The 25071-nt window shown below is 39.9% G+C and overlaps 1 protein-coding gene across 1 annotated transcript in view; it reads right to left on the bottom strand.

The window, feature by feature from the left end:
- mtnr1bb (melatonin receptor 1Bb) overlaps positions 1 to 19032 on the bottom strand; it is a 31745-nt gene extending 12713 nt beyond the window's left edge. The window contains exon 1 of the mRNA XM_038709610.1: positions 17955 to 19032. Within this exon, the coding sequence (XP_038565538.1) occupies positions 17955 to 18162 (208 nt within the window). The 5' untranslated portion in view covers positions 18163 to 19032. The remainder of the gene's footprint in view (positions 1 to 17954) is intronic.
- Positions 19033 to 25071: the final 6039 nt, after the last annotated feature.

Raw genomic sequence — 25071 nt, 5'->3', positions numbered from 1 at the left:
TCTCTATATTAAAAGGAGTTTACAGAAGGAGAGAAATACCCGCAAAGTTTGAGTCTGTTCAGAACATGTAGGCAGCCTTTCTGTACAGTATGTTAAACTTTCCTCTCTCATACGCTTACAGTTTCTACAAGAATGAGGAGAAATATAACATTCAGTATATCCAAACCTGATTCAAGTTAGGATTTTTATTTTCTGACAAAAAAAATATAATGTTGGAAACGTTGGAAGTTGGCAGCGTTAGTTGACAGCAAACACACAGCATGTTGATTTGAGCTGGCATTGAAGGTTCCTAATATTTCTGACATAATCAAATATAAAAGTCTGAGAGGTCGAATTAAAAAAGTAATATTCAGAATCTCTAAATAAATTTGGCTTGAGACACCATTTATCTGACCTTACAGTAAATTTTGTCTGAAGGGAAGAGGGGAAAAGTCATCCTAGTTGAGTTCATTGGTAGAAACATCCCAGAGGTAACATTTTAATTAGAATTGTGCAGCAATTTATCCAGTAAGAGATGTGACAAGTTCTTTCAATTTGAACATCTTAATTCACCTGAAAGTTAGTGCTTGAGTCCAACCAGCTCAAATTCCAAAAGGGAAATGCTGATTTGGATGGGCTGTAGATCAATTTAAAAAATATATTAGCGCTGCAGATTCTCTTTGAGATGGTAAACTTGAATTACAAAGACCAATAGGCTCAACATTTGTACTGAATTTAAAGCACCCTAAACCATTTGATTTATTTTTAATAATACAGCCAGTTTTAGAGTGTAACTCCCCGACATTTACTATGTAATTAATGTTCAGGGATTTGTAGTATTTATTAAATCTGCCTTTGTTGTTTTATTCAAAGTATCTTACCTTCAAAAAGTTTTTTATCCAACACCCTCCCTTAGGAATTTGTCTTATAGTCAAGGAAATCTTATACTTGGACCAATATAACATTTTATTTTTCCGCCTCTATGGTTACGTTTTTGTTACTTTTAGGCAACTTGTAGGTTGGAGGACATGATGCAAAGCATGTTAACCTGTGTCAAAGTCACATACCCAGCTTTACCTCCTTCTTTGCCTAAAAGAATGCAAGGGGCTGCTTTGGTGGAGGGTGTGTTGTTTCAGGTACTGGTAAAAGAATCAAATGATCCAGGAAGTCCAGTTTAAGTTCATGCCAAAACACTGCACAGAGGTTGTCTGCATAATATTCTGAGACAGGATTTAACAACTCTGGAAAGTTATCATGACTGCATTGATTTTATCTTTTGTCACAAAGATTGGCAGGTAAATGGTAGAAATACCTTAAATTCACGCACGTTAACGTATTCCACCGCAGCACTTTGCAGGATACTGTCATATTGCAGTCCAGCAAAAGTTGAGCCTGAGTACTTGGTTATGGTTAGAAAAGATCATGGTTTGTTACGTCACTTAGGTCAATTTACGTAACTTGCCTAAGTTAAACAAAAATATTTAATATTCACCTTTTCTTGCACACGGGACACGAACACCCACCTGGTTCAAAGTCCAGGTTCTGGTGGATGCTCCATCCACCCACACCTAACCACCTCAACCACCTCCTTACTCAGTCTTTTCTGTAAAATATCATATACGTACCTACCTTTACTGTCAAAAACTGATGCTACAGGGCTTCCCCCACTGAGCTGAACTGTGACGCTATAGGGATCCCCAGTGCGTTACAAACTGATGCCCATGGGTCTTGACCATGCGTCCATATGTGACGAGTCAGGGAGTGAGAACGGGTTGACTTCACATCAAGCTGAAAAGCAGTTTCACTGACCTCTTCTGGTTGAAAGTTTCCAATCTGTTGCACCTCTAACACCATGCATGCTCTATCACCTCTATCACAGCTACATTACGGCACTTCAACCATTGGAGGTCAGCAAGTATTTTTCAGCTGGTGTTAAGTTACTCTTTAACAAGAACTACACAGTCAAAAAAATAATAATTCATTGGAGGAAAGCGTGTAGGATCTGGTTGCTGAATATTTCAGTAAATATGATTCAGTGGTTGGTCGGCTGCTTTGAAAACTGCTTTGAAAACAGCTTTGCAAAGAAGCTCTTCCTTTAGCTGCCTCCCTCAGGTCTCTCTCTATGCCTCCGCTGCCTCTCTTTAGAGGGCACTGTCACAGATTGTTTACAGTGTAAACAATGTGCAACACCCAATATGACACTTCATTTATAAATTACATTAACCTTAAGTAACTCACCACAGTGTTAAGCAACTAGCTCCAAGATATCTTTTGCAACATGATGAAATCAGTAATAAAAAATTTCCTCCCAAGGAATATAAATAATTCTAAATAACTTACATAAACACTGAAAAAAAAACAGAATCTTAACACACATTATAAGAATAATGGAAGTGTTTTTCTTCTATTGTTGCAGTTGGTTTGGGGAGTTGCTGCTTTTACCTTTAAATGCAATTCTATCTATTCCTGGAAAAAGCCATTGACTGTCACATCACTTGATCATCATACTTGCAAGGGTTTCTGACTAACACAGCATACTGACCGCAAAACAAACACAGTCCTCATGCTGTGCGCTCTACGTCAATTAACTTAAAACCAATTAAGGAAGAGCCATGTAGTAGAACCTTGAATTCAGGCAAACATGCAAACCAACCGTAACAGCTGAGTAAATCAATTTATCAAGTTTAATAATATTAACTTTGTTCAACTACATAGTTGGTGTAACACTGTGGAAAGTATACTCTTTAGTGCAAATTAATCTCATGTGAGTGCATTTTTTTTGTATAACAAAACACTTAAATGTTTGTAAAGTTTTAGACACATCTTGATATACAACTGGGAAAAAAAATCTGCAAATTATGCCTCAAAATACTGTACATATATTCACTTATTCAAAATGTTATCTGTTATGTGTGGGATGGAAATAGAGACTTTTTCTTTTTGGCATAGACAGTCATTTGTTTTGAACCACAGTCCTCTGGGATATTTCTTCAACTATACCTGCACAAAATTGATATTTCCCATGCAAGGACTCCATGACAAATGAGAATGGCAGATGACCAAAGAGCTTATTTTTAAAATGACTAATCTTGAGCAGTTATTATGGTGTCACATATGACACATATCCAAGTAGTTTTAATGTTCTGGACAGAACTATATATTTCCCTGGGTGTGGGCAATGCTATTAAGTTATGAAGCAATGCTATACTTTACATCTGCATTAAGGTGTCAGCAATAGTGTGAATAATAATTTAGCTTTAACAGAAAAGAGTGCACAACAGATATGTTGTTTGTTATCCTATAACTGACAAAACATTGTTTATTTGTTGAGTTTCTGGTCTCAATTTTTATGCAGTTATCAATCATCAGTATCAGAGTGATTAGCAATCAACTTAAGAGCAATACAGACAACATCAGAAAAGTAAAATACACAGGTAGCACATGGTGTGAACAAGGTGACGCATTTACCGGATACCATGACTCCATTACCATATACATGCTGTTGGAGTTACATCAGAGAAAAGGTAAAAAAAAATTCAGTTTTGAGGTCTGCACTGTATTGCCTTTATCAAATCAACAAATCTCTTTTGGTTGCTGCACTTAGCAGAAATTTCTCCCTGGTCTGAAAGCTACTTAGTTTCAAAGCACAATGAGAGGACACAGTGTTTGGCCATTGCATAATTAGTGCTTCCAGTACATATGGCTGTTTTGTGTTCAGGCACGTGCTTTGGGGCTTGTCTAGGTTTGGCCAGTACATGCCTGCAAGAGAGAGTCAGCATATGGACAACATTGGTGGAATTATAATACAGTGTTGTGATGTGATAAAAAGCTTGTCAGGTAAAGGGGGTGACTGAGGGATTTACAGCTGGTGGTTTTATTCCACACACTGAAACCCCAAACCCTCAGGAATTTTCTTACAAAATGTTTTTTCTGTGTTATGTCTACGCACCATGATGCTGAACGGGTTTCGAGCACATAAACCATTTAACTCAGCCTTGTTTATTTGTAATAGTAAAGGAACAAATTTTTTACAAATGTATGCAGAGACAGCCCTCAAATTTATTTTGAGTGTCCACCCAATTCTGTCCTTTGGCAAAATTGTCACTTTATAAATTGTATTAAAGCAAACTATTTTTATAGTAATGTAAAATCAGTACGGTCTTCTTTGATATGGTGGGGGTCCATCTAACTTGCTCAAACATTTCTAGACAGCACTATACAGAATTGACAGGCTAAGGGCTTAATATATGCACCATACAGTACGCATGTACATCTGAAACCACACAACAGTGGCAGTATAGACAGATGAGCAAAGTATAACTAGGGCGATACATAGAACTTTTAAAAAAAAGAAAAAAAGGTTGCTAAATAGCAACGTCAATTAGGCTACAACCATGACATCACATAATGCACTTAAAAGCTTCATGGTTTTTGTAATTTGTGGAATCAAAGTCAGAGAGGTTACAAAACTTCTCACAAATAAAACGAGAGCATATACACTTTTTCTCAGGTAATGCATTATTTGCAATTTAATACGCAGTATACAATCTTTGCTCAGTAAAATGATTGACACAAATTACATAAAATGATCTCTGAAATACAGACGGAATAACGCTTCAGTGTCCCTGGGTGTGCAACATAGGGCATGTGATGTCTTTTGTCAGGCATTGTGAATATGCTGTGAGCCAGAGCCCATGTGAGAATCTCTCAAAAAAGGGTGCTGCCAAATGATATCTCACGATTTGTCAAAGACAGCACAAATTGGGTGGAATTGGCTTGATAAGAGAGCATCAGTATCTTATGTAAGAAAACTGGAGACAAACCAGCGACAATAAATGGCAGAATGGACCAGAACCCAAAGCAAAAGAATTTTAGAAATCAGAAATCAGAGGGAGAAGCATGGGGTCTTTCTGGGGAGTTCACTGCAGGAGGTGGCATGCAGTGAATGCAACATCTTAGTAACTGTAACATCTTAGCTTCCAGAATGTGTGTTTGAAACACACACAAAAAATGTATTATGTAGTTTGTTAAAAAGTCAGTTTACCCTCACTTACTCCTCACCTTGCTGTGAACCGTTGCACTGGGTTTTACTAATGAAATAGTCTCCATGAAAACTGTAGGAATTGTGTTCTGTGGGTTATCCAGAATAACTTGGACACTGTTTTGTGTGTGAGATGTTGCTGTTGATTTTTAAAAAATATAACAATTTATGAAAGTCATCAATATCATGATGACAACAAAATTTCACTACTGTGGTGGAGGAAATTACAGAGGCAGATATCTCCAAATCTTGGCAAATAAGATAGATCGGCATTGTGCTTATCCCATGAAAAGAAATGAATAGACCCTCTAAGATTAATAAAATTACATATTGACATTCAAAATTGGTGTCAGATGTGGCCCCTGATCTGTGATGGGAACAGCTCGCAAGCGCATATCGTTGAACTGAATGTGAACACTACTTAAGAGAGTGAGCGACATAGTTCTCAGGATATTGAGAAAACATTTGTGAAATCCAGCAGATAAGACGCTGCAGTGAAGTAAAAGTGTGGTAACCATCAAAGCAATCCCTAAAGAAAAGTGTTGGAAACACACACCATCCAACACACCAGTCATGTACACTGACATGCACAAGTCAGACAAGAAAGCTTAAGTTTATCTATAGCTCTCGCTAACATCTCTGTGCTGCTTGTACCTCTGGCACTGGCTCCCTAACGCAAAGGGTTCTGCTTGCCTTTTTTTACACTTGGCACTGGATTATTCTTTCAGCTGATCATTGAGGAAAGTTTTAAACCTCCTGTCGTCACACATGTTGGCACTTTCCTCTCTGTGCTGGTGTCAGCAACATACTGTAGTCCAATGAAAAATAACAGGCCATGGTGAAACTCACAGCAGCTTGGTGATTTACTGTGACTTTGGTTGGTAACAGTGGGAAACTGCAGCGCAAATACTGCCAGTCAGCTCTGCCTGTTGTTTCCAGCAGTTCAGTCCTCATCAACTTGGCTTAAGGTGATGACGTTGCTGCCTGCTTAGCAGGCTACTCCCGACGTATGCTAGCTGCTATCCAACCGTGGGCTGCAGCACCATCCTTCCTCTGCCTCTCTGTGTTGCATTTCAGTGGCAAAGGACTCTGGTTCAGCCAACCTCTTTAACTCAGACTACATCAAATGTGAAGTGTTCTCCAGTTAGAGGGGAACAGACAGAATCCAGCTTGTTGTTCTTCTGCTGCCATTCATTGATGTCAGAATAGAGTGTGTCACTGGATAATTAAAATAAACTAGCAACTGAACTGCACACCTGAACACGCACAGTATTTCTCAGGAATAATGCTTTGTACAATCATTAGTAATTTGGTCTTCTCAAACTGACAGACCAGTATAAAAGACAGTTGTACAATGACCTTAAAAAAATCCATAAAATCTTAGTGGAGGTAAAAGCGGCTGAATCACGTGATAATTCTCTGTGGGTTTGTCACTACCAGCAACCCATTTCACACACAAATAGTCATGTTATCCGCACTCAATAAAAAGAATATTGATTATTGCTGCTTTAAATTACAATAAAAATAGACTTTTTTATTTGCTATAGTTCCAACAAAACACCAACAGATTATTGTTTAAGTCTAAGAATATATCAGAAAGCAGAATAATATTGAAACTGAACATATTTTTTTGAAGAATGTGGCTGGCAAAATAGTTGAAAAACATTTCCTTTTCACTTTTTTCATGCTCTGTGTGGACCCATGGTTGCTCTGGCACCATAAGCAATTGCAGTTCAGATATGCCTCAGGCTGCCTGTGACTGTGGACATTATAAACATGTCACCAGCTAGACTAATACGTAGAAACAAGGTGGAAAAGATTAAAGGTTTATGTTTTTTCTTTAAAAACATTGCTCCGAATCTCAATGTTAATATTACGGTTCTAATTAATGCGCCCAAGGCTTGAAAGGTGTAATATTTTCCACCAAGTAAAATTGAAAGTACGATCACTGATGAATTAATCTGCTGATCATATCCAAATTTTTCCTTGCTATTCCAACCTCGTCAGGCATCAAAAGCACCATGAATGGTTTAAGTCATTTATTCCAGTCCATTGTCAGTGACTTTCAATTTGTATCTTTGATGGATGTCACATTAGTGATGCTACTCTGGCACTGGTTGTCTAGCCTGACCTCAGGTGTCAGTGCACAAGAATCAACACAGCACAAAAATAATGCTCAGGCCTGTCAACACGGGCCAGATTTGTAAATACACATTGTTTTTCTATCAGGTGTGATTACACTTCCCCATCTCCACAACATGCAGAAGTGCCATATAGTATGTGTGTGTGTCTGGCAACAGCTGACTTCTTGTTGCCGCAATTGATGTGTTTTCAAACAGAATAGCAGACTTGTGAGCTGCAGCTCACTTACGGTGTTGGGAGGTGGATGTTTGTAGGAAGAATCACCAGACATCCTAAGATGAGGCAGGGTAGGGTGAAATATTCAATCTGATTAAACAACAAGTGCTTTAACTTACAGCTAATTAAAATTTTAATTGACAAACTTGCACTTCCCATTGGACTGATGAGAGAAGTTAGCTACGCATATAGACGTGTTACAAAGTACTAACACTGACAAACAAATACTTATGAGTTTAATCATGTACTTAAAATGTTTTTATTAACATAGCAATTAACTATGTCTGTAAGGTTTTTTTAAGCTGTAAAGGCAAATTCCTTTCTCGGAGGAAGAAGTCTGTCTCATAACGTGAATTCAACTTTCTCTTACTTGATCAGCAGGCTGCATGGGTAGAACTTTTTGCGATATCCACTGCTGTCTGAAAGCACATTTAATATGGGAAAGTAATATTGACATTATTCAAAAGATAATGAAATCATCCCCTAGTGAGCATTATGAGAATATTGTGAGGTTGTTTATTCACAGAAATGTGACTTCCGGTAGTTTCAGTAAGTTTAGCTGGCTGTTAGTTTCCTTTAGGGAGCTGTATGGGACTAGAAAATCTCTGCCAGTTGGCTTAATCAGTGAAGCAAGTTAATGGTCTGATTTTCAGAGGCTACAAGGAAAATAGAGATATTAATGCCAACTGTCTAACTTTTGCAAGGCGGTTAATCCAGCTCAAGCTGCCTCTCAAACCAGAGGAAATCTTACTGAATATGTTGTTACAGTGGATGTCATATGAGAGAGTGTTTGCGTGTGTTCAATGGAGTTGTCATCTGTTGGTAAGCTTTTGTTTGAGCGTGGAAATGAACTCAGGTCAGGACAATTCGCATTGAAAATGCACTTTGTGGACGCTTTGCCTCAGGCAAGCTAAACCCTCCGTATGCACCCCTCCCCACACACACACACATTTAGGATGCACAACACCGGCCCTCGCCCGTTTTCCCCCTGTATTCCTTCACATTAAAAATGCCGTTCTGCTCAGTCTGGCGGCACATGCTGCCAAGCTTACCAGGCTGTGAGGTTTTAACAGCTGATACACCTCAGTCTGCCTCAGAGGGTTTTTGCCATAGTTCAGCGTCTAGTTAGAAAATCTAAGACAGAAGCTGGTGCAAAGTACCAATTCATTTAAATTTGAGGCATGTCATATTTTACCACAAACATATGATGGGTAAAATAGGTTAACCTTCTGCACAGTAGATTCTTAGTAATATGTTACACTTCATATGTGATTTTGTAAATGTACATGTTGGACCCACATGATCCTGCGATGCTGGGGCTTACTGGCTGTTCTACTGAGTACAGCACGACGACATTAAGTCTGGTTAGTCCTAGGAGATTGACCTTTGAAGTGCACACTGAACTGTAAAGCAAACCAGATGATTAAATCAGAAAGCTGTCTTAGCTCATCATTATAACAGTGAACATTGGGAAAATAAAAGTCTAGATTAAAGCTGCACTGCACAAAGGGAGAAATGACTATTGACATTATTGATCATGAAACCACCCAAAAAAAGTATTTTAGGTCCATTGTCTTTCATTATGTAAAATGTTTGGCTTGTCTTTTCATGGCATAACTCACAGCATTACGTCCAGTTGACCAACTGTAGCCTTTGAAGGGCTTTCGTTTCTTTGGGCATTCTGTGTTTGATCAGCAAACTTGGCATTTTGGATACACAGCACTGGAGTCTTTCTGCTGCCAAGTTATACCAGGGCTGCAAACATGCTCAGATTGAGAGTTGTGAAACAGATTAACAGAAACCAAAGGACATGTAGCCCCCCAGGAGAGAAAAGTGACTTTGTTTGATTGTTATTGTCTGTATTTAGTCACAAATACTCGCCTTTATGAGATTTTTAGTGAAATGAATATGTCCGGAGAACAGTCTGATGCGGCTTTCCAAATCAATTTCATAATAGTTTATCTTATTTTAATGGATGCCTCTCAGGCTTCTGAACCCATTCACCTGCAAAAATATAACGAAAAAGTTAAAAACTCTCAAAAGGAGAAGGGAGGAATGGGAATTTGTGTATGAAAAAAATCCATTTTGACTCTTGGAGCCTTGAGCATCTTCAACTAGTTTGAGTTTGAAAGGCTAGACTATGCATGAGTCAAAATCAATAAGATTTGATTAAGTATTCAATTCAGGTTTATTTAAAATCATTCGGAAACAGATGTTCCCTTTACACATACTTCTTCAATTTGTGATTTCTTTTTGGAAGTGACTGATTGTATGCCAGTCATCATAATGATGTGCATCTAAACTGATGTACTTTATTTAACATGACTTCAGGGTTTACCAAATAGGAAACTAGTTGAATAAAAACTGAAGACTTCTCATCTTTCTTTCAATTTTCTTTGATGAAAAGCATGCAATCTGAACACAAATTCCTGTTTAAATTAAATCTAACTTCCCAGATGCATTTAAAATTACTATCATACTTTTCACATTTGGTCTAAAGCTTTATGTACATTTAGAGTCTTAATCTAAACATCTCTTTAGAGTTGCATCGAGGAGAAAATTAGGAAGTGCTTCCATCCTGCTTCACTGTCTCTCGCTACGTCTGCCTGAAACAAACATTCTGTCTTGTTTACGGAGTCGTTGCATGAATTCTGTTCTGCGCATCCCTGCGACACCCCCACTCTCTTATCCTATTCTCATTGTCATCCTAGATTGCCCTTAATTTCTCACGTCTTCTCTATTTCACCTCCCTCCTCCTTTCATTCTCTTTCTCCTCCTTCTCTCGCAGCAAATCCCTTGCTTCTTCCACCTCTTCACCCACTGCCGCCTTGAGGGTTTTGAGAAACTGTTACATAATGCACTTCAAATTATCACAATGCATGTATTATGGATATGGAGAGATACAGCAGGCATTATGGGATTTGATAAGGAATAAAGGAGTGAAATTACAGATCACTTGCTTTGCAGATTAAATGGGTCAATCTATCATATTCATGGTTATTAAGATTAAAGAAAATTGTTCTGTCAGCTGCTGTGAATGTGCACATATGTGCAAACTTGTGCAATTGAGTCATCCCCAATCTCAGCCCAAGTACTGATAAGAACTGGGTGATTTTGATGACACATGACAGTAGTTCTTACATTGTCTCAGCTGTGTCTCTTCCTTTTATAAAAAAGCATCACTCTTCTACTTTTTATAGCGAGGGATTTCCGTTCTTTTCCTCTCTTATCTAAATGTTGGGCTGTCTTTCTCTATTTTACAGCTTATGTCCTTGTCATTTTTCAGTTTTTGAGCTATTTTATTTTGAACTTCTCTCTCTCTCTCCCCCTCTCTCTCTCCAGCCTTGGTCCTCTCCATCTAGCCGGTCTGGACTCCTCCTGTTTCCTTTATCCAGCTGTCTGTGTTCAAGGGAATTACAGAAGTCATGCTTCACCCAAAAAATACAGGACAGTGCCTGGGTACGGCTCAGGCAGAAGTGGACTCCCAGAGCACTTAAAGCTGCTGAAAACATCCCCAGCAGTTATGTCCAACCTTCACTTCTGCCTAAATACTCACTGAGTAAGACAAAAAAAAACAGATGATGAAAGAATTATATTGCAAAGCCTCAACACATACAGAAAATCCCCCAAAGCTCCACAGTCACTCTCCTCCCATGCATTATAGATCCCCGGCAACTCAGCTCCCCTATGGATTCTACATGAAACGACATGATGAAACTAGACCGAATGGCTAATATTTTTCACAATGGGATGTATAATGGGATGTCAAATGCAATTTTAATGCGTGATTCCAAATGATTCAGTATCAAGTAAATGGATTAATTCACGTCAAACTAGCAACAGAACCCCTGTGTCTAATCTCTTCCCCTTTTCTTTTTCAGCTACAGCTTAACACTCCTCTATTTCCATTTCACGTTCTCTGTGATCTCTCCCTTTCACTGCATCCTTTTTCTCCATCTCATCTATTACGCACATAAAAAGGTTCCAATAGGGTCAGTGAGTGGATATCTTCAGCTGTCTGGTTTGGAGAACCTTTTTTCTTTAAAAACTGTGCATCAGAAAGCTGAGAAAGTTCCTCAGGATGAAAGAAAATTTGATCGATCTGACAACCTGTTCAGCTGGCTGATCTCCTGTTTTGATTTTAATGAATTAAAATCAAACACCCGAGTGCCCCCATGGCAAAAAACCTTGGTCGGGTGCATAAATTATAGTATTAACCAGAAGGAGCCAAGGATCTGAGGATACCTACTGGGTCATAGTGGAAATGAAGGGCATAACTATGTTTTAAAAGTAATGAGCAGAATATTAAAATCCTTTCTAAAGAGTTGAGAAGAGATGCTGGATCAAGGATTGGGGATTTTCACCTAGCTAGAATCTTTTTGTGTGCAGTCTGTAGGCCAACACGCTTGAGATTTAAGAGATGCAGCGATAACTACAGTTAAATTAGTGTAGCAAGTATGTAAATCAGCACCTTTTAAACATTGAAACTAGTGCTACAAGTGCTTCACATCAAAAAGAGCAACGATATCAAGGTTCTCCAACACAAATGTAAAAGGAACATCCTGTATACCCTGTGACTCACACTGTGTTTTATCAGTTTTAATGGTTTTCTGGTTTGCTTCTTGTATCATTCTTGTATGTAGCAGCCTACGACTCACCAAGACGTAAATCTGAAGATGATCTTGAAAACAGCAAATGGATAATTCCTCAAGGAGGAGGAAATAAAAAATGAATTGCAAGAGAAGTCACTTTTAACAACAGCATTACTCACTCATGTAGACGCCCTATGATTCCCACTTCTGCATGCTTAACTCTTGTTGTTGTTTCTCAATTTATTTTGGAGGAATAAATCTCATCACATGGCCACATGATGCATTACAAATTAAGTGAAAGAAGTATCACTTATAACCACTTGTGTCACTGTGAAATATATTTCCAATGTGAAGTTAACAAAGCAAGCAAAGCAAGATGACTGTAATTTACATGGTATTTTCATGTACAATTATATAATGGGTTAAAATGTCTCAGCTAGGCTTAGCTGTAGCTGACATTTATCAAACAAATCACTTGTGAATGTGTAACACACTTTTTCTCACCTCGTAAAAAGAGGAGAGCTGTCTGTCTTAATTCTCGTAAAAATCCCAGCACATCACAGCCATTAATATCCCACTGCTTAAATCAGCAGTTAATGTACATCTCTTAACAATTATTATTATAGACAGGCCATGGAGAATCACAGAGAGAATCCCAGCAATAATCTGCCAACGGCTGTATGTCCTGTCAAAACGTCTCTGAGCAAGACACAGAAATCCTCCAAAGTTATTCAGTGGGAGACACTCTGGATTAATGTGTCAGTGGAATGCCTAAAATGTAAAGATGTGAAACGTAGACTTAGCAACTGTCCATAAACTAAAAAGCTAAAGTTAGCATTAGCATCCATTAGCAACTCAACACAGGTTCTCTCTCTCTGTCTCACGCGCACACACATTTGCAACCTTTTCAGGACATGTACTGACTTGAGTTCATTCACTGAGGGCTCACACTTATAATACATCAAACATAGCCACTGCACACCTACAGTAAATCTAAACCCATTTGTAACCAGATCCCTAATCTTAATCAGGAAATATCAGCCTTTTCAGCTGCCAGGACCAGCTGTCAAAAACCAAATTATCATCGGGACTGCCTGAGCTTTCAAGAGTTGCTCCTCATAAGTATAATAATACCAGATCAGACATACACATGTGTATGTGCTCTCTCTCTCTCTCTCTCTCTCTCTCTGTTTCTGCTGTATGAATATTTCAATTACTTTTTCATGTTTTATCAATGTGAAAACAGCTAACTAAATACAGCTCAGACAGAGCCACGGTAATATTAGTTGTAGCAGTAGATGTCACAGAGGACCACAGGGAGGAACAGAAATGTCTGGGGAGAGAGTAGGTTTGAATGTTTCAGCACCACGGAGAGAGCAGACAGAGAGACTGGAGGCCTTTCTCAATACAGAGTACGCAAAGTTCCAGCTCGCGTCCTTGGGGGTTCCAACTTGCTAAGTTCAACTTGGGAGTCCAAACTCCCCAGAACAGGAGAGCGTAGTATGCTCAATATGCAGTCGGAGCAGCAGTGTCCTTGCTGACATTCCATCTCAGCTGGGCTTTAGTGATTAGGCTACACTTCAACACAACTGTGTGTGTGTGACAGTTCTGTGACAAAATACCTCAAGTCAAAGCTTCTCTAACAGGCTTTCTGGGGGAAAAAACAAAAGCTGTTTTGGAGATTTCAACCAGATTGACTGTGAGATGCAGTTATCTTCACTCTTATGTTTAACTACCACACTGCCTCTATTCATTTTCATGTGTATATATATTTATAATTTCTTTGTGAAATATGATACTAAGACCCAAAAGTACACAGAGGCAGCCCTGTTGCACAAACTTTCAGGGCGACATGGTGGTGCAGTTGTTTGCAGTTGTTGTTGCCTCACAGTGAAAAGGTTCTGTGTGGAGTTTGCATGTTGTCCCCATGTCTGCGTGGGTTTTCTGTGGGTACCTGATTTCCTCCCACAGACCAAAGACGTGAAGGTTAGGTTAATTGGCGATTCTAAATTGCCTGTAGGTGTGAATGCCAGTGGTTGTCATCCCTAAGTGTCAGCCCTGTGACTGACTGATGACCTGTCCAAACTTAATTTAGTGACACAATGATAGTTGTAGGATGAAACTTACAACAGGTCTGAGTCTGGCACAGGTTCTGTCTATCCCAAGTAACACAAGTCAGCTAAAGCATCCTTGATGAAATGGGCAGAGCAAATTCGCTTGCGCTCATTTGGACTGTACTAGATGCGGACTTTGTATTGGAACAGTACTTGGGCTGTGACTGATGACAGTCGGGCTGTGTGACTGATGACAGTGATGAAGTACAGGCAAGAATGCACACTGAGAGAGGCCTTAGGTTTGAGTGTTTCAGCACCATGGAGAGAGGCAGAATGACAGCAGCTGGATGTGAAACGTTGCACTGGGTAAAGAGTGTTTTTTTAAGGCCTCAGCCTTAACTAAGGAATATTTTAAGCATTATTTTTGTAGAGGCAGAGAGCTTTGGAGGAAAGTAGCTGGAGAGGACTGAGAGGAAGGGGGGCGATATGATGTAAATAAAGTCTCTGTGAAGAGAGTCTCTGTAATATGTGATCCTGTATAACTCCCTTTGAAGGTTTGCACCACCTAAGCTCCTTCACAGACAAATCTCAGGGGACAAAAACCTCTGCCCCACACAACTGTACAAAGCACTTTTCACATACTCGCACACACATTCATACAGCATAATATCACAATAAGATGAGTAGACCTACTGTACTGTATCTTCCTGAATATGCTTTATGTTTTTTTTACAAGCAGGCACATCTGTATGTTAGAGCGCTTGTGTTTGAGTCAAAACCTTTCTTTTCAAAAGACAAATTTCAGGGGACAAATGGCTCTAATGGCTCATGAGTGCATGCATTGGCGTGATTGTGTGTCTGCGGCACAAGCTTGCTGACGTACAATAGCACATGATGAGAGAGAAAGCCATTTAAATTAAACACTGAGTCCTTGAGAAGACAGAGAAAGTATGAGGGCAGAAAATGAAAAAATGTGCGGCCCCTCAGCAATGTTAACACAGCTTGGTTACGTGAACAACATGTCAGAGTTTTGATGAGTGTGAATAACAAATACTGTGTCAGAATAACAATGAATCTATAATATTTACTACAATATATCCCATTTGTGGGTAGGTGAGAATAAAGCACAGTTAGTCATCACTCAGCAACGTGGCATCTGACAAAATATTGTGTTCCAACACTCAGCGGTCAGTTTTACTTTGTTCAGTCCGCCACAGCAGGGACTTATGCAAAACTTTGACAACTGCCGTGGGTAAGCTACCCTGTGCTCCTACTGTGACTGTTTATATGCTGTTAAGTCAGGTGTTTTCCCATCTAAACTGTTGAGTGGGTAGTTTCAATCTACAGTAGCCGTCCTTCGAGTTCACAACTGTGGGTTCAGCGTGGTTTCTGAACTGCTGAGTGGGCTGTTTGGGTTGAGAGAGATCAGTTTTAAGGCAGAAATGTGCCATGTGAGTGGCAAAAAATGAAACACCAATGTGTTACTCCTTCTGGAGAAAGTATAGCTCACAACATCCAAGAATTCCTTGAATAGAAATTAAGCAGGTAATTTTAATTGAAATGCAATTTTGTAATATAGTCTTATCTGGTCTATTGGGTGGTCTCTATAGGGTAAATTGTAGACGGGGGGTTAATCTGAAGCTATGTCAGATTTCAGAGTGCAGGCAATTGTTCTCAAAATTGTGGATGTGACAGGTATGACCTGGAATGCAAATTGTACCATTGAGCTCTTTAATGGTCTCATAGTCCTAAATCAGTAACAAATCTACATGATCACCTTTCCTCTAACATCCAAGGCACAAGCGCTACCTCTTAAAAGCACAAGATGCACTTGAATCAGGCTCTGTGGACAGATAAATGTGTTTCGTCAAAGGGTAAACATGATCTTATCCAATATGATGATTTTTATAGAATACCAATGTGTGCTATTTACGTGGGACAAAGACTACCACATTTCTTTGATTCTCACTGACGGGCCACAGGGCTGTGTGCACTCACAGTAGTCTGTTTGATAAGCATACTCCCAAGACTGCACGTCTTATTTTTAAAAAAGTTCTATGCAAGTAGTGCAGGTGTAAAAATGAAAGGCAGCAGAGAAAACAATGTTGAACATGCTCTCTGGTTACAACAACAAACTCTCATTTTAATAAGCCACAGTCTCAGTCTTATTCACTCATGAAGTGAGATGTTTGATTACTTTACATTACCAGTGAGTGCAGCTATCTTAAGTTTGTCACTGGGTATAAAGTTTAATAAGATAATAATTAAAAGGATGTTTGTAGGTTCCGCTACACATAAATGAAATCACACTTGACATATGGCTCCTAATTTACAAATGTTTCTTACTTCTTAACTTTTTGGAGTTCCTTTTCTTAACAGCTTCAGAAAACACACAACCTTGGTTCATGGCGATTCAGAGCTATGAATAAGCTGCACCTTACCTAAGCCTTAGTTTAAAAAAGATCCATGCTAGAGTGCAGAATGTGGGAGTCTTACTCTGAAGACAGGGTTGCATTCAAATGCTCCAGTGATGATTGTATCCATCTGACTGAAGAAAACATAGGCTCACATAAAATAAAAAAATGTTTTCCCATGTGAACAAATACAAGGAGAGGTTCATAATGTCTTTAAATGAAAGGAAAGTAGTTGTTTTGGTTCCTGGTCGCATCTTACTGAAAAATAGTGGCTAATTATGCAAATAAATGCATATTTCCTGCCCTAATTGTTGCCTGATAAAGCACAAAATAGCCAGTCAGCACAGTGTGGCAGTCTTTACTGCATAAGATATCCACTTTGACAAGGTTTTAGACTCACATTTGTTTTAAGCATGTTTTTTTAAATATGCCATTAGGGTAAGATACTTTCAAAAATAATTTATTTCATCAATTTTCAGTAAACAATAAGTGTGAGTCAAGAGACTGACAAGAGGGGCAAATTAGCTGGTAAACCAATAAAACTGGATGATTAGACAGTAAAAATTTTTAAATGGTTTCATTTTCATCAGAAAGGAGTTGAATTACAACCCCAAGAGTACATTTTATTTTTTACCTGAAGCAAGGGTTCAGTGAAAGAGTACTTCCATGCTTTATGATTTGGCATTATAATTCACTGTAGCTGCATGAAGCCTCCTGGGCGTTTTCACACATTCACATCAGAATAGGTTCATCAACACCACTATATTCATCTTTTCAAAAGACTCACCTGTGCTTGCAGCTCTTACATAGTGAGTGTGAGTAAGATCAGCTTTGAACTTTACCAGTGAAGAGCTCAAGAGTTAAGCAAGAGAGCGAGCACAGTTCTAACACTGCGAGGTTGTGAAGATATAATTGCCCAGCCCTGGGTCTTCAACATACTTGTCCCTGAACTGAAAATGTACATATTAAATCACTGCATCAGCCATCACGGTCTATTAGCAACCTTGTGTCCTGTGCAGATGCTCTTCAGCAAGATATGAAGCCTATGGTAAACTGGATGATGTCAACCAAAAGGTAGCCTTTGCATTTTAAGTTACAAGGCTTACAGAAGGCTGACAACCTAATTCAAAATGAGGCATTTAGTTGAAACTACAGAGTATGTGGGATGAGTTGAGTTACATGTCTACTTTTTATGGTAAAGCTACATAAAATGCACTTAATTATGCTGGAATAGGTTTTGGGTTCATTGGTGACAGTGGAAGCCTATTTTGGGGAAAGCGCACTCAAAGGTCTATGGGTCAAAACATGAAATGTGCAGAAACAGCTTACAGAAAGAATGCAGAGCAAAACAAAGCAGCTCTTTATTTACTCTACCCATAATTCACTACAGAATACATTTCAAACACAGGGACACATACATTATTATGCAAATTCACACACTTCAATAGGCTATAGGCATACATTTGGAGAAACGACGTTTCTAGCCTATATCATTGGAAGGGACGAAAGATCTTACCCGAGTTCCTCAGTTTGCGGTTCCTGAACACCGAGATGATCACCAGCAGATTCCCCAGCACGTCCACCACGGTGGTGAAGATCAGCACACTGGCCAGGATACCTATGACCCAGGCGGGGCGGGCGCTCCCCTCCGTGGCCAGTGTGCGCTCTAGCTGCCCCAGCCGTGGCTCTGTCCTGTTCTTTATGAGCGTGAATGTGTCCGGCATCACTGGCCCACAGCCCAACGCTTCTTTGAAGTCCCAACTGTGCTTTAAGTCCCGCAGGTACCGCCGGTACCAGTGTGTCCTAAATGCAACATGGGGCGCACCTGGGTGCCTCCCTGAGTTCCACAAGAGCGCACGTCAAGCCTGCTACTTAAAGGCGATGTTAGTTACTTGATAAGATGTGGTGATCACTGTGATTATATACAGTTGCACGGACTCTTGGCTTTCTTGATCTTCACACAAAAGTCATCCATCCATGTGCCACCAAAAGCTGATCGGACAAGCGGCAGGGCCACACCTCCTCCCTGGTGAGGAAATGTAAATTATTTCTCGTTTAGAAAATATTTCATAAAAGAAGGTCCAGACCACTCATATATTAATTCCCCATCCTCTTCAAATGCCCCTTGCTTGCTGGTTGGCATCTCTCATCCGTCTGCATGCGCCCAATTGAAAAAAAAGCTATTCCTTTCTAAAATGTCAAACCATTGTGGCGCCTCGGGAGTCCTTTCTGATTTAATTCGCTATTCTCTGAGCAAACGGAGGAACAAATCGTCTTCCCTAACCATTTGTGATGCCCTTGCCATGCGCTGAACTACGACGCAACCGCCGCTGTGCGTGGCGAAGAGGCACTGTGGTAAATATCACAGAGAAGCCCTCAGTCAGACACACAGCGTGATGTAGAGAAATCCACTGAGTGAGGACGGAGACAAACACGGCTTCATAAACAACATTTTTACCTCCGACTTGGCATTAAGTGTTTATCCCTTCCTCTCTCCTCTGCCTTCGACTTTCTCCTTCCATCTCCTAAGACCATGCCGAGGCGTGCGTGCAAACAAGATTTCACTCGTTTTCCCTTGGCCATTCCCAGCGTGACTTCCCAGAATCTGTCTTTGATCTTAGCACAATGCTTGGAGTTGTTCTAAGTGTACACACAGCGGTGGGTCGGCACGGGAAGTCCAATCAGTCTCACCCAGACTTATGTGGACAATTGGCACAGATGAGCGAGAGAATAGTTTGAAAGCACAATAATTAACAATAACAAGCAAGCATCGAATTACATGTAGGGCTTTGTTTGAAGTTATGTAAGTGTGTACATTTGTAACCTTTTTACAAAGAAAACATATAAATCATAAAAAGCTGCTGAAGGTATATTACGGGAGTCTTACAATTGCATACACAATACACTATGGATTGAACCAATATCCTTCAGCAGTGTGTGCATGCCTCCACCAGGGTGCCATTTTTGGACTCCGGACTATGATTCACTTTGAGCACAGCGCAATCAGAGCAAGTGGAGGTGGCAGTCTAATCCCGCTCATCCTTAACGTGGGTAACTGGTGGCAACAGTGCAGTCGAACTCTCCATCAGATCCAGTGGATTTATATATTATCGATACTGTCAGTGCCAGTGGTGACACATTGAGGCCAGCGCCATTCACTTGTTTTAACTCCTCACTGCTGGGCGTATGGCTGCACCGGATGCCCTCAAGCACAGCAGCAGGGACAGATTAGAGCAGCCCCGTGTCAGCCTCAAAGCAAGGTGATATGTTCCACAGGCTTGATGTGATGGCCAGGAGACAGACATCTCTGGCTGTGAGGTCAGCCAGATTGGCACACACACAAACACACACACACACACACACCCAAACACTCTTTGTAAAGAAAAAATACTCAATAGCAGGGACAGGGACTGAATGAATGCATAACAATATCACACATCAAGTATATGGCATTAATGGTACAAAACACAAAGCATAAATCTGCTAATTGAAAACTGCAAAGCCGAGCAGATAATGCTGTGCTGACCATGGTGGACAAGCTTCACATAGACTTAAGAATATATAGCCAATGTAATTACTGTGTTTGCACTAACTGGAAATGGGTGGATGGTTTTCTAACAAACTGGCCACAACAACTAGGTGTCAACACTTCTTTACAAGAACCAGTAACGTAGCTGCTCCATATGGCCATGTTATTTTTACTGTACTTTACAGGACAACATGATTTTATTAATATTGATGAATCTTCCTTTGCTAACTCAGTCAGAGCCATTGTTCCGCAGAGAGTTCAGCTGAAATCACCAGATGGTGCCACCAAAACAAATGTCTGGAGTGTTGGGTGTAAAGAAAACAAGGGGACTCTATTCTGGCAATGCTAGTGTCTTTGGAATAATGTAAGAAGTGTAAGCATATTTGTATTGCAGTCATGGATGCAAAGAAAGACATCTAATCTTTTTGCAGCACCACTTATTGAGATGACAGGTTTGGAGGAGAAGGAGGTCACAGTCTTGAGTAGAATTCAGTATGGATACAGCATGTAATAACAACGTAGTTCATTATAATAAAACTGAAATTAAGTCATTATTAGAATGTGGTTATTAAAGGTTTGTGTATCTATGAGGAAAGCCTTATAACCATGTGGGTCAATATTTGTTACGAATAATTTGTTGTGTGTATATGATGAAATGAAGACAGTGCTTATGTTGAGCTTGGAGTGTTTGTGTGTTTTCTGTAAGGTCTTTTACGATGTAACATGTCATTGTAAGCCACGCTAGAGTCTTGGCAATCACTCTGTTGGTTGGTCAATCAAACACTTTGGTCCAGAGTCAGACTGAAATATCTCAACAACTATTGGATGACTTCCATGGCCATCAGAGAATGAATGCTACTGACTTTGGTGATCCCCTGATATTTCTTCTTGTGACACCACAAGGTTGAAGATTTTGGCTGCAGTGTCTTGATAGCTATTGGATGGAATGCCAAGAAATATTTTCCTCTAGCGCCACAGGCAGGTCAAAGTTTTCACTTATCCTGTAAAATATTTGCTCAAAAATGTGTGCAGACATTTATGGTCCTCAGAGGATGAATCCTAATGACTGAATTTAGCTCAAAGCTAGGATGGCTGACTGTGTACTACTTTAAGGCACTGTAATTAAAACTAAATTTTTCAAGGTACAAGGTTGTTTATTAGTCATTATACAGCACAAGGCTGCATAACAAAATGAAATTTGTAGTTCCTTCGTGCTACACACACAACGTATAATTAAGTGCCTATATTAAAATATGATGAACATATAAAATAAAACAAAACAATACAGTTATTTATATACATACAGACACGTATACACTCCAAACATACCATAGGGCATTTTTTGAATTTTCATCTGGGGTGAATGTAAACAGCAGCAACCAGATGATAAAGATGAAAGTTTCATCTTCACACTCAACAGTCTGACACTTGGGAAACAGAGTCCATCTTGACTGCGTTTAAGCACCAAGCGTCATCGATGTAAAACACAGAGTCCACCTCCTCTCATCTTGCTGGGGTCTTTGCACTGACAGTTTGGAACATGGACCACCTGCCGAGTGCTTGATCTGGGATGTTGATAGGGCAGGTCTCAGTAGCAATGTGGGCACAACAGTCAACATAAGTTCCATTTTCTACAGACCGGATCTTTAGGAGCAGAATTAAGTCCAAGGTGAGCCAGCATGGCTCCTCTCCTGGCTCTCTCCTCTCCTCTAAGCGATCACCGCACCTGCTGTGTCGCCTGGTCCGATTGATCGGCCCAGGCGGATCGTGGTCTGCTGCTCTTTAATCCAAATTCAATCCAATTCAATTGTTATAAAATTAGTTTTAAATAGCATTTACATTTGCAGATGACTTACTAACTTTTGCTGATGGCTTATTTGAAAATGAGAAACCTGTGACCCTTTATCAATGATAAACAAATTTAACTGCAGAAAATATGTTTTGTTGTGTTGTTAGCCATATATAAAACTTTTGTAAATAATAGTTTGGGACGTAACTTGTTTTTGTTGTGCTCAGTGATTGTTGGGACACATCCACTGTATGACTGGTTTGTCTACGAGCTCATATAATATGGTGCAAAAGCTCAAATAATCTGTGTGAAATTTGGTGGAAAATGGGCCTTAAACCACGGGACATTTAAAGAGATGTGAGGCATAATGTGGATTTGGGGTTCCTGCCATTATATTATCATTTTATAGCCACAACGAGAAAACTGACAACCGATACCAAGCTATTAATTCCAGTAGTTCGTCTGCGATCAAGAAATAATTTTAATTGGAAATGTTAATGTTAGGAATAGTGCCTTAAAGTGTAACAGCAAATATTGTTTCTGGCAAAGGTTTGTACTCTCCAGTTGCATTTAAGGCATGCTTGTCGCACAATCTTGTGCATTATGATTATTCATTCATTGGAGTCATCAGATGGACTGTAAAGGTTACCACCACAGGCATTTCACGCTTGTAGTTTAACAAGGACCTTACAGATGTAGCGACGTCAGCAAATCTAGATGCTTATTCTGCTGGTGAGCATAAAAAAACCCTGATGATCAAAGCACAATATAGAGCAGACCTCCTTCTTACCAAAGCCAGTTCTCAGCAATCTCGAGGGTGACAGTGAACCAATTCCTCAGAGCTAAAGTAGATAACAAGCTGAGCTCTGAGGCCCGTGATGCAGCCAAATTTCTCAGCAGAATTTTGATCCATCATTCTGTCTCACCTCTGTTTAAGGCAGCAGTTCTTTACAAGATCAGAACAAACTGGGTAGCATTGTAATAAAATCCAACAGAATAACAGCTTTAACACCGAAGGTCCCTGTCAAATCCGCATATCAGAACTTAGGACAAGACTTATTGAGGGTAAAATATACATATCCCGGATAATGGGATCCAGCTTTTTCTGTGCTCTTTGTGTAGTTTGCAGAAAGTGGCCGTTGGAAAAAAAATCTTTCCATCCAAAAAGGTGTCCCAACGTTTGACACAAATACTATCATGTAAATGTGATAGTGTTCTATGCCAGTTGAGCTGTGGCATAATCCAATGACATTTATACACTTTCATCTTGTAAGAAAATCCAATACAGGACATGAAGTACACGGTAGAGCAGATAACTTCCCTGTCTCTCGCATAGCCATTTTGGAGGCATATGCCAGATGATTGCCATAGTAATAATCTGTTAAAACAGCAGGGGGGGGTCACAGGATAGGGCTTGTGCACAGCTTTCACTGCTCAGTCACACACTGCTAAGGGCAGCTTTTTGATGTGAATTCAATTTGTCACTCATGGACCTTACCCCTTCACGTTCCATTTTCCCATCACCCCGCTGCCTTGTTTTAGCAGTGTAGGCATATTGTGTCTGATTATACTCATAAGATTAAAGCATTTGTGAATAATATATGCGATGAAATTGCTTGAGACACTGCATTTGTAATCACTATGGTCATGTGAGTGTTGTACGTGCATGTATGACTGTGTGCCTGTGTGTTTGTGTGTGCGTGTGTGCGTGTGTTTGTGTCATCAGAGGCAGATGTTGGGCACATAGATTAGGTCTGGCTGGGTGTGTAATCCTGGTGTTACTGAGAACAGCGTGGATTTATAATCACCCACACAGCTACCCCTGAATAAGCAGGAACTGGGGAATGGTAATCTCTCTTACTTTTCCCACTTCTCTACTCATCTCTCGCCTTTCTTACATGATCTAGCTTTCATTCCCCTCCTCCTTTATGCAACATCCTTTCATCCTACTGTCCATCCACTCCCCTCCCTGCTGTGTCCAGCCAGATCTGGAGGAATGTCATTGTGAAAAAAGCACAGAAGAAGAAGGAGGGGGAAAAATGGGGTGTGCGGGGGTAGAAAGAAGATTTTAAATGGCTTAGCTGACTCTATGGTGTAAATGCCAGATGGTGCCATAAAAAGCCAGCAGAGCTAAAGGGACTGGCAGGTCCTCATCAGTTTCCTCTGATGCATGATGAATAAACACAACAGTCACTTTGTTTATTGCTCTCTCTTTCTCTGTCTATCTCTTCCCTCACATGCCCTCGTATTTGCCTTTGGTCTGACCGTGTGCCTGTCACTAGGGCAGCCAGCATGCTTGGAATACTTTAAACAAGCAGGATGGTCATCAAAAGAGTGTGCCAGAGGAGAGTATGTAAGTTATTGGGACATGTTGCATAATCCTTGTCAGAATAATTTAATAAGCTGTGAATCTGGGTAAATAAATTGCTTATAGTTTCCACCCTCCCACTGACCAGACAGAAGGACTATATTTGCCTGTGGTGTGTTGTTTCCATTTTTTTTTTGTTGATTATGTATGTACCATAGCTGGAAGCAAAGGTAAAGTTATGTAAGGATTTGCCCGTAAGGATGCACATGCTGCAGGTAATAACTCTTGTTTATCTCCCTCTGAAGACCCAAAATGAAGGCAGGATCACCACAAACGGAAAAAAACATTAATGAATGGGTGGATTCAGAGACATCTGACATGCCACATGCACCTTTTAGAGACCTTTGGCTGTTATCACTTGAGACATTGTTAGCATATTATGCTAATTGATGAAATCTCATTTTCTGTGTTGCCTTGTTGTGACAGGCAGGGGTAATAGAGGAAACATAAATTCAGGTGTTATGATCACACTGAGGAGCAAAACAGGCGGATGAGTTTTAGGCTGTAAAGTCAGTAATTTAGAATGTCTCCTGCAGTGACAAATTTCATCAAGTTTCATGTGCATTTTACGCAGCAATGCAAGAATCTTTCCTGGGCTGAGGAAAATAGAAATTTATCTCCCTTGAGTTCTGCCTTGTACCTGTTTGTGCCTTTTGTGGTTCATGGTTCCTGCAGGGAGAGAGAATAGAACTGGAACAAGCCAGCCAACATTTGACTATGAGCTATTTCCATCTATTGCACTGACACAAACTGGCATGCACTAAAAGATATATGAAGTGTTTCGCTCAGAAATGATATCCACTGTTCAAAAAATGTAACACTTAGTCTGACAAAATGATTGCTGTTATGAAAATACAGCTATTGCTGCAGCTGTTGGCTGTCTTAAAATGTACATTTTGCAAATAGTCATTTTAAATGATGTAATGATATAATAATCATTTTAAGGT

Source organism: Micropterus salmoides, unplaced genomic scaffold (genome assembly GCF_014851395.1).
Source record: "Micropterus salmoides isolate LMB-PRFRI ecotype aquatic unplaced genomic scaffold, ASM1485139v1 Ms_hic_scaffold_9, whole genome shotgun sequence".
NCBI classification, from domain to species: Eukaryota; Metazoa; Chordata; class Actinopteri; order Centrarchiformes; family Centrarchidae; genus Micropterus; species Micropterus salmoides.
This window is presented reverse-complemented; position numbering and strand designations above follow the sequence as displayed.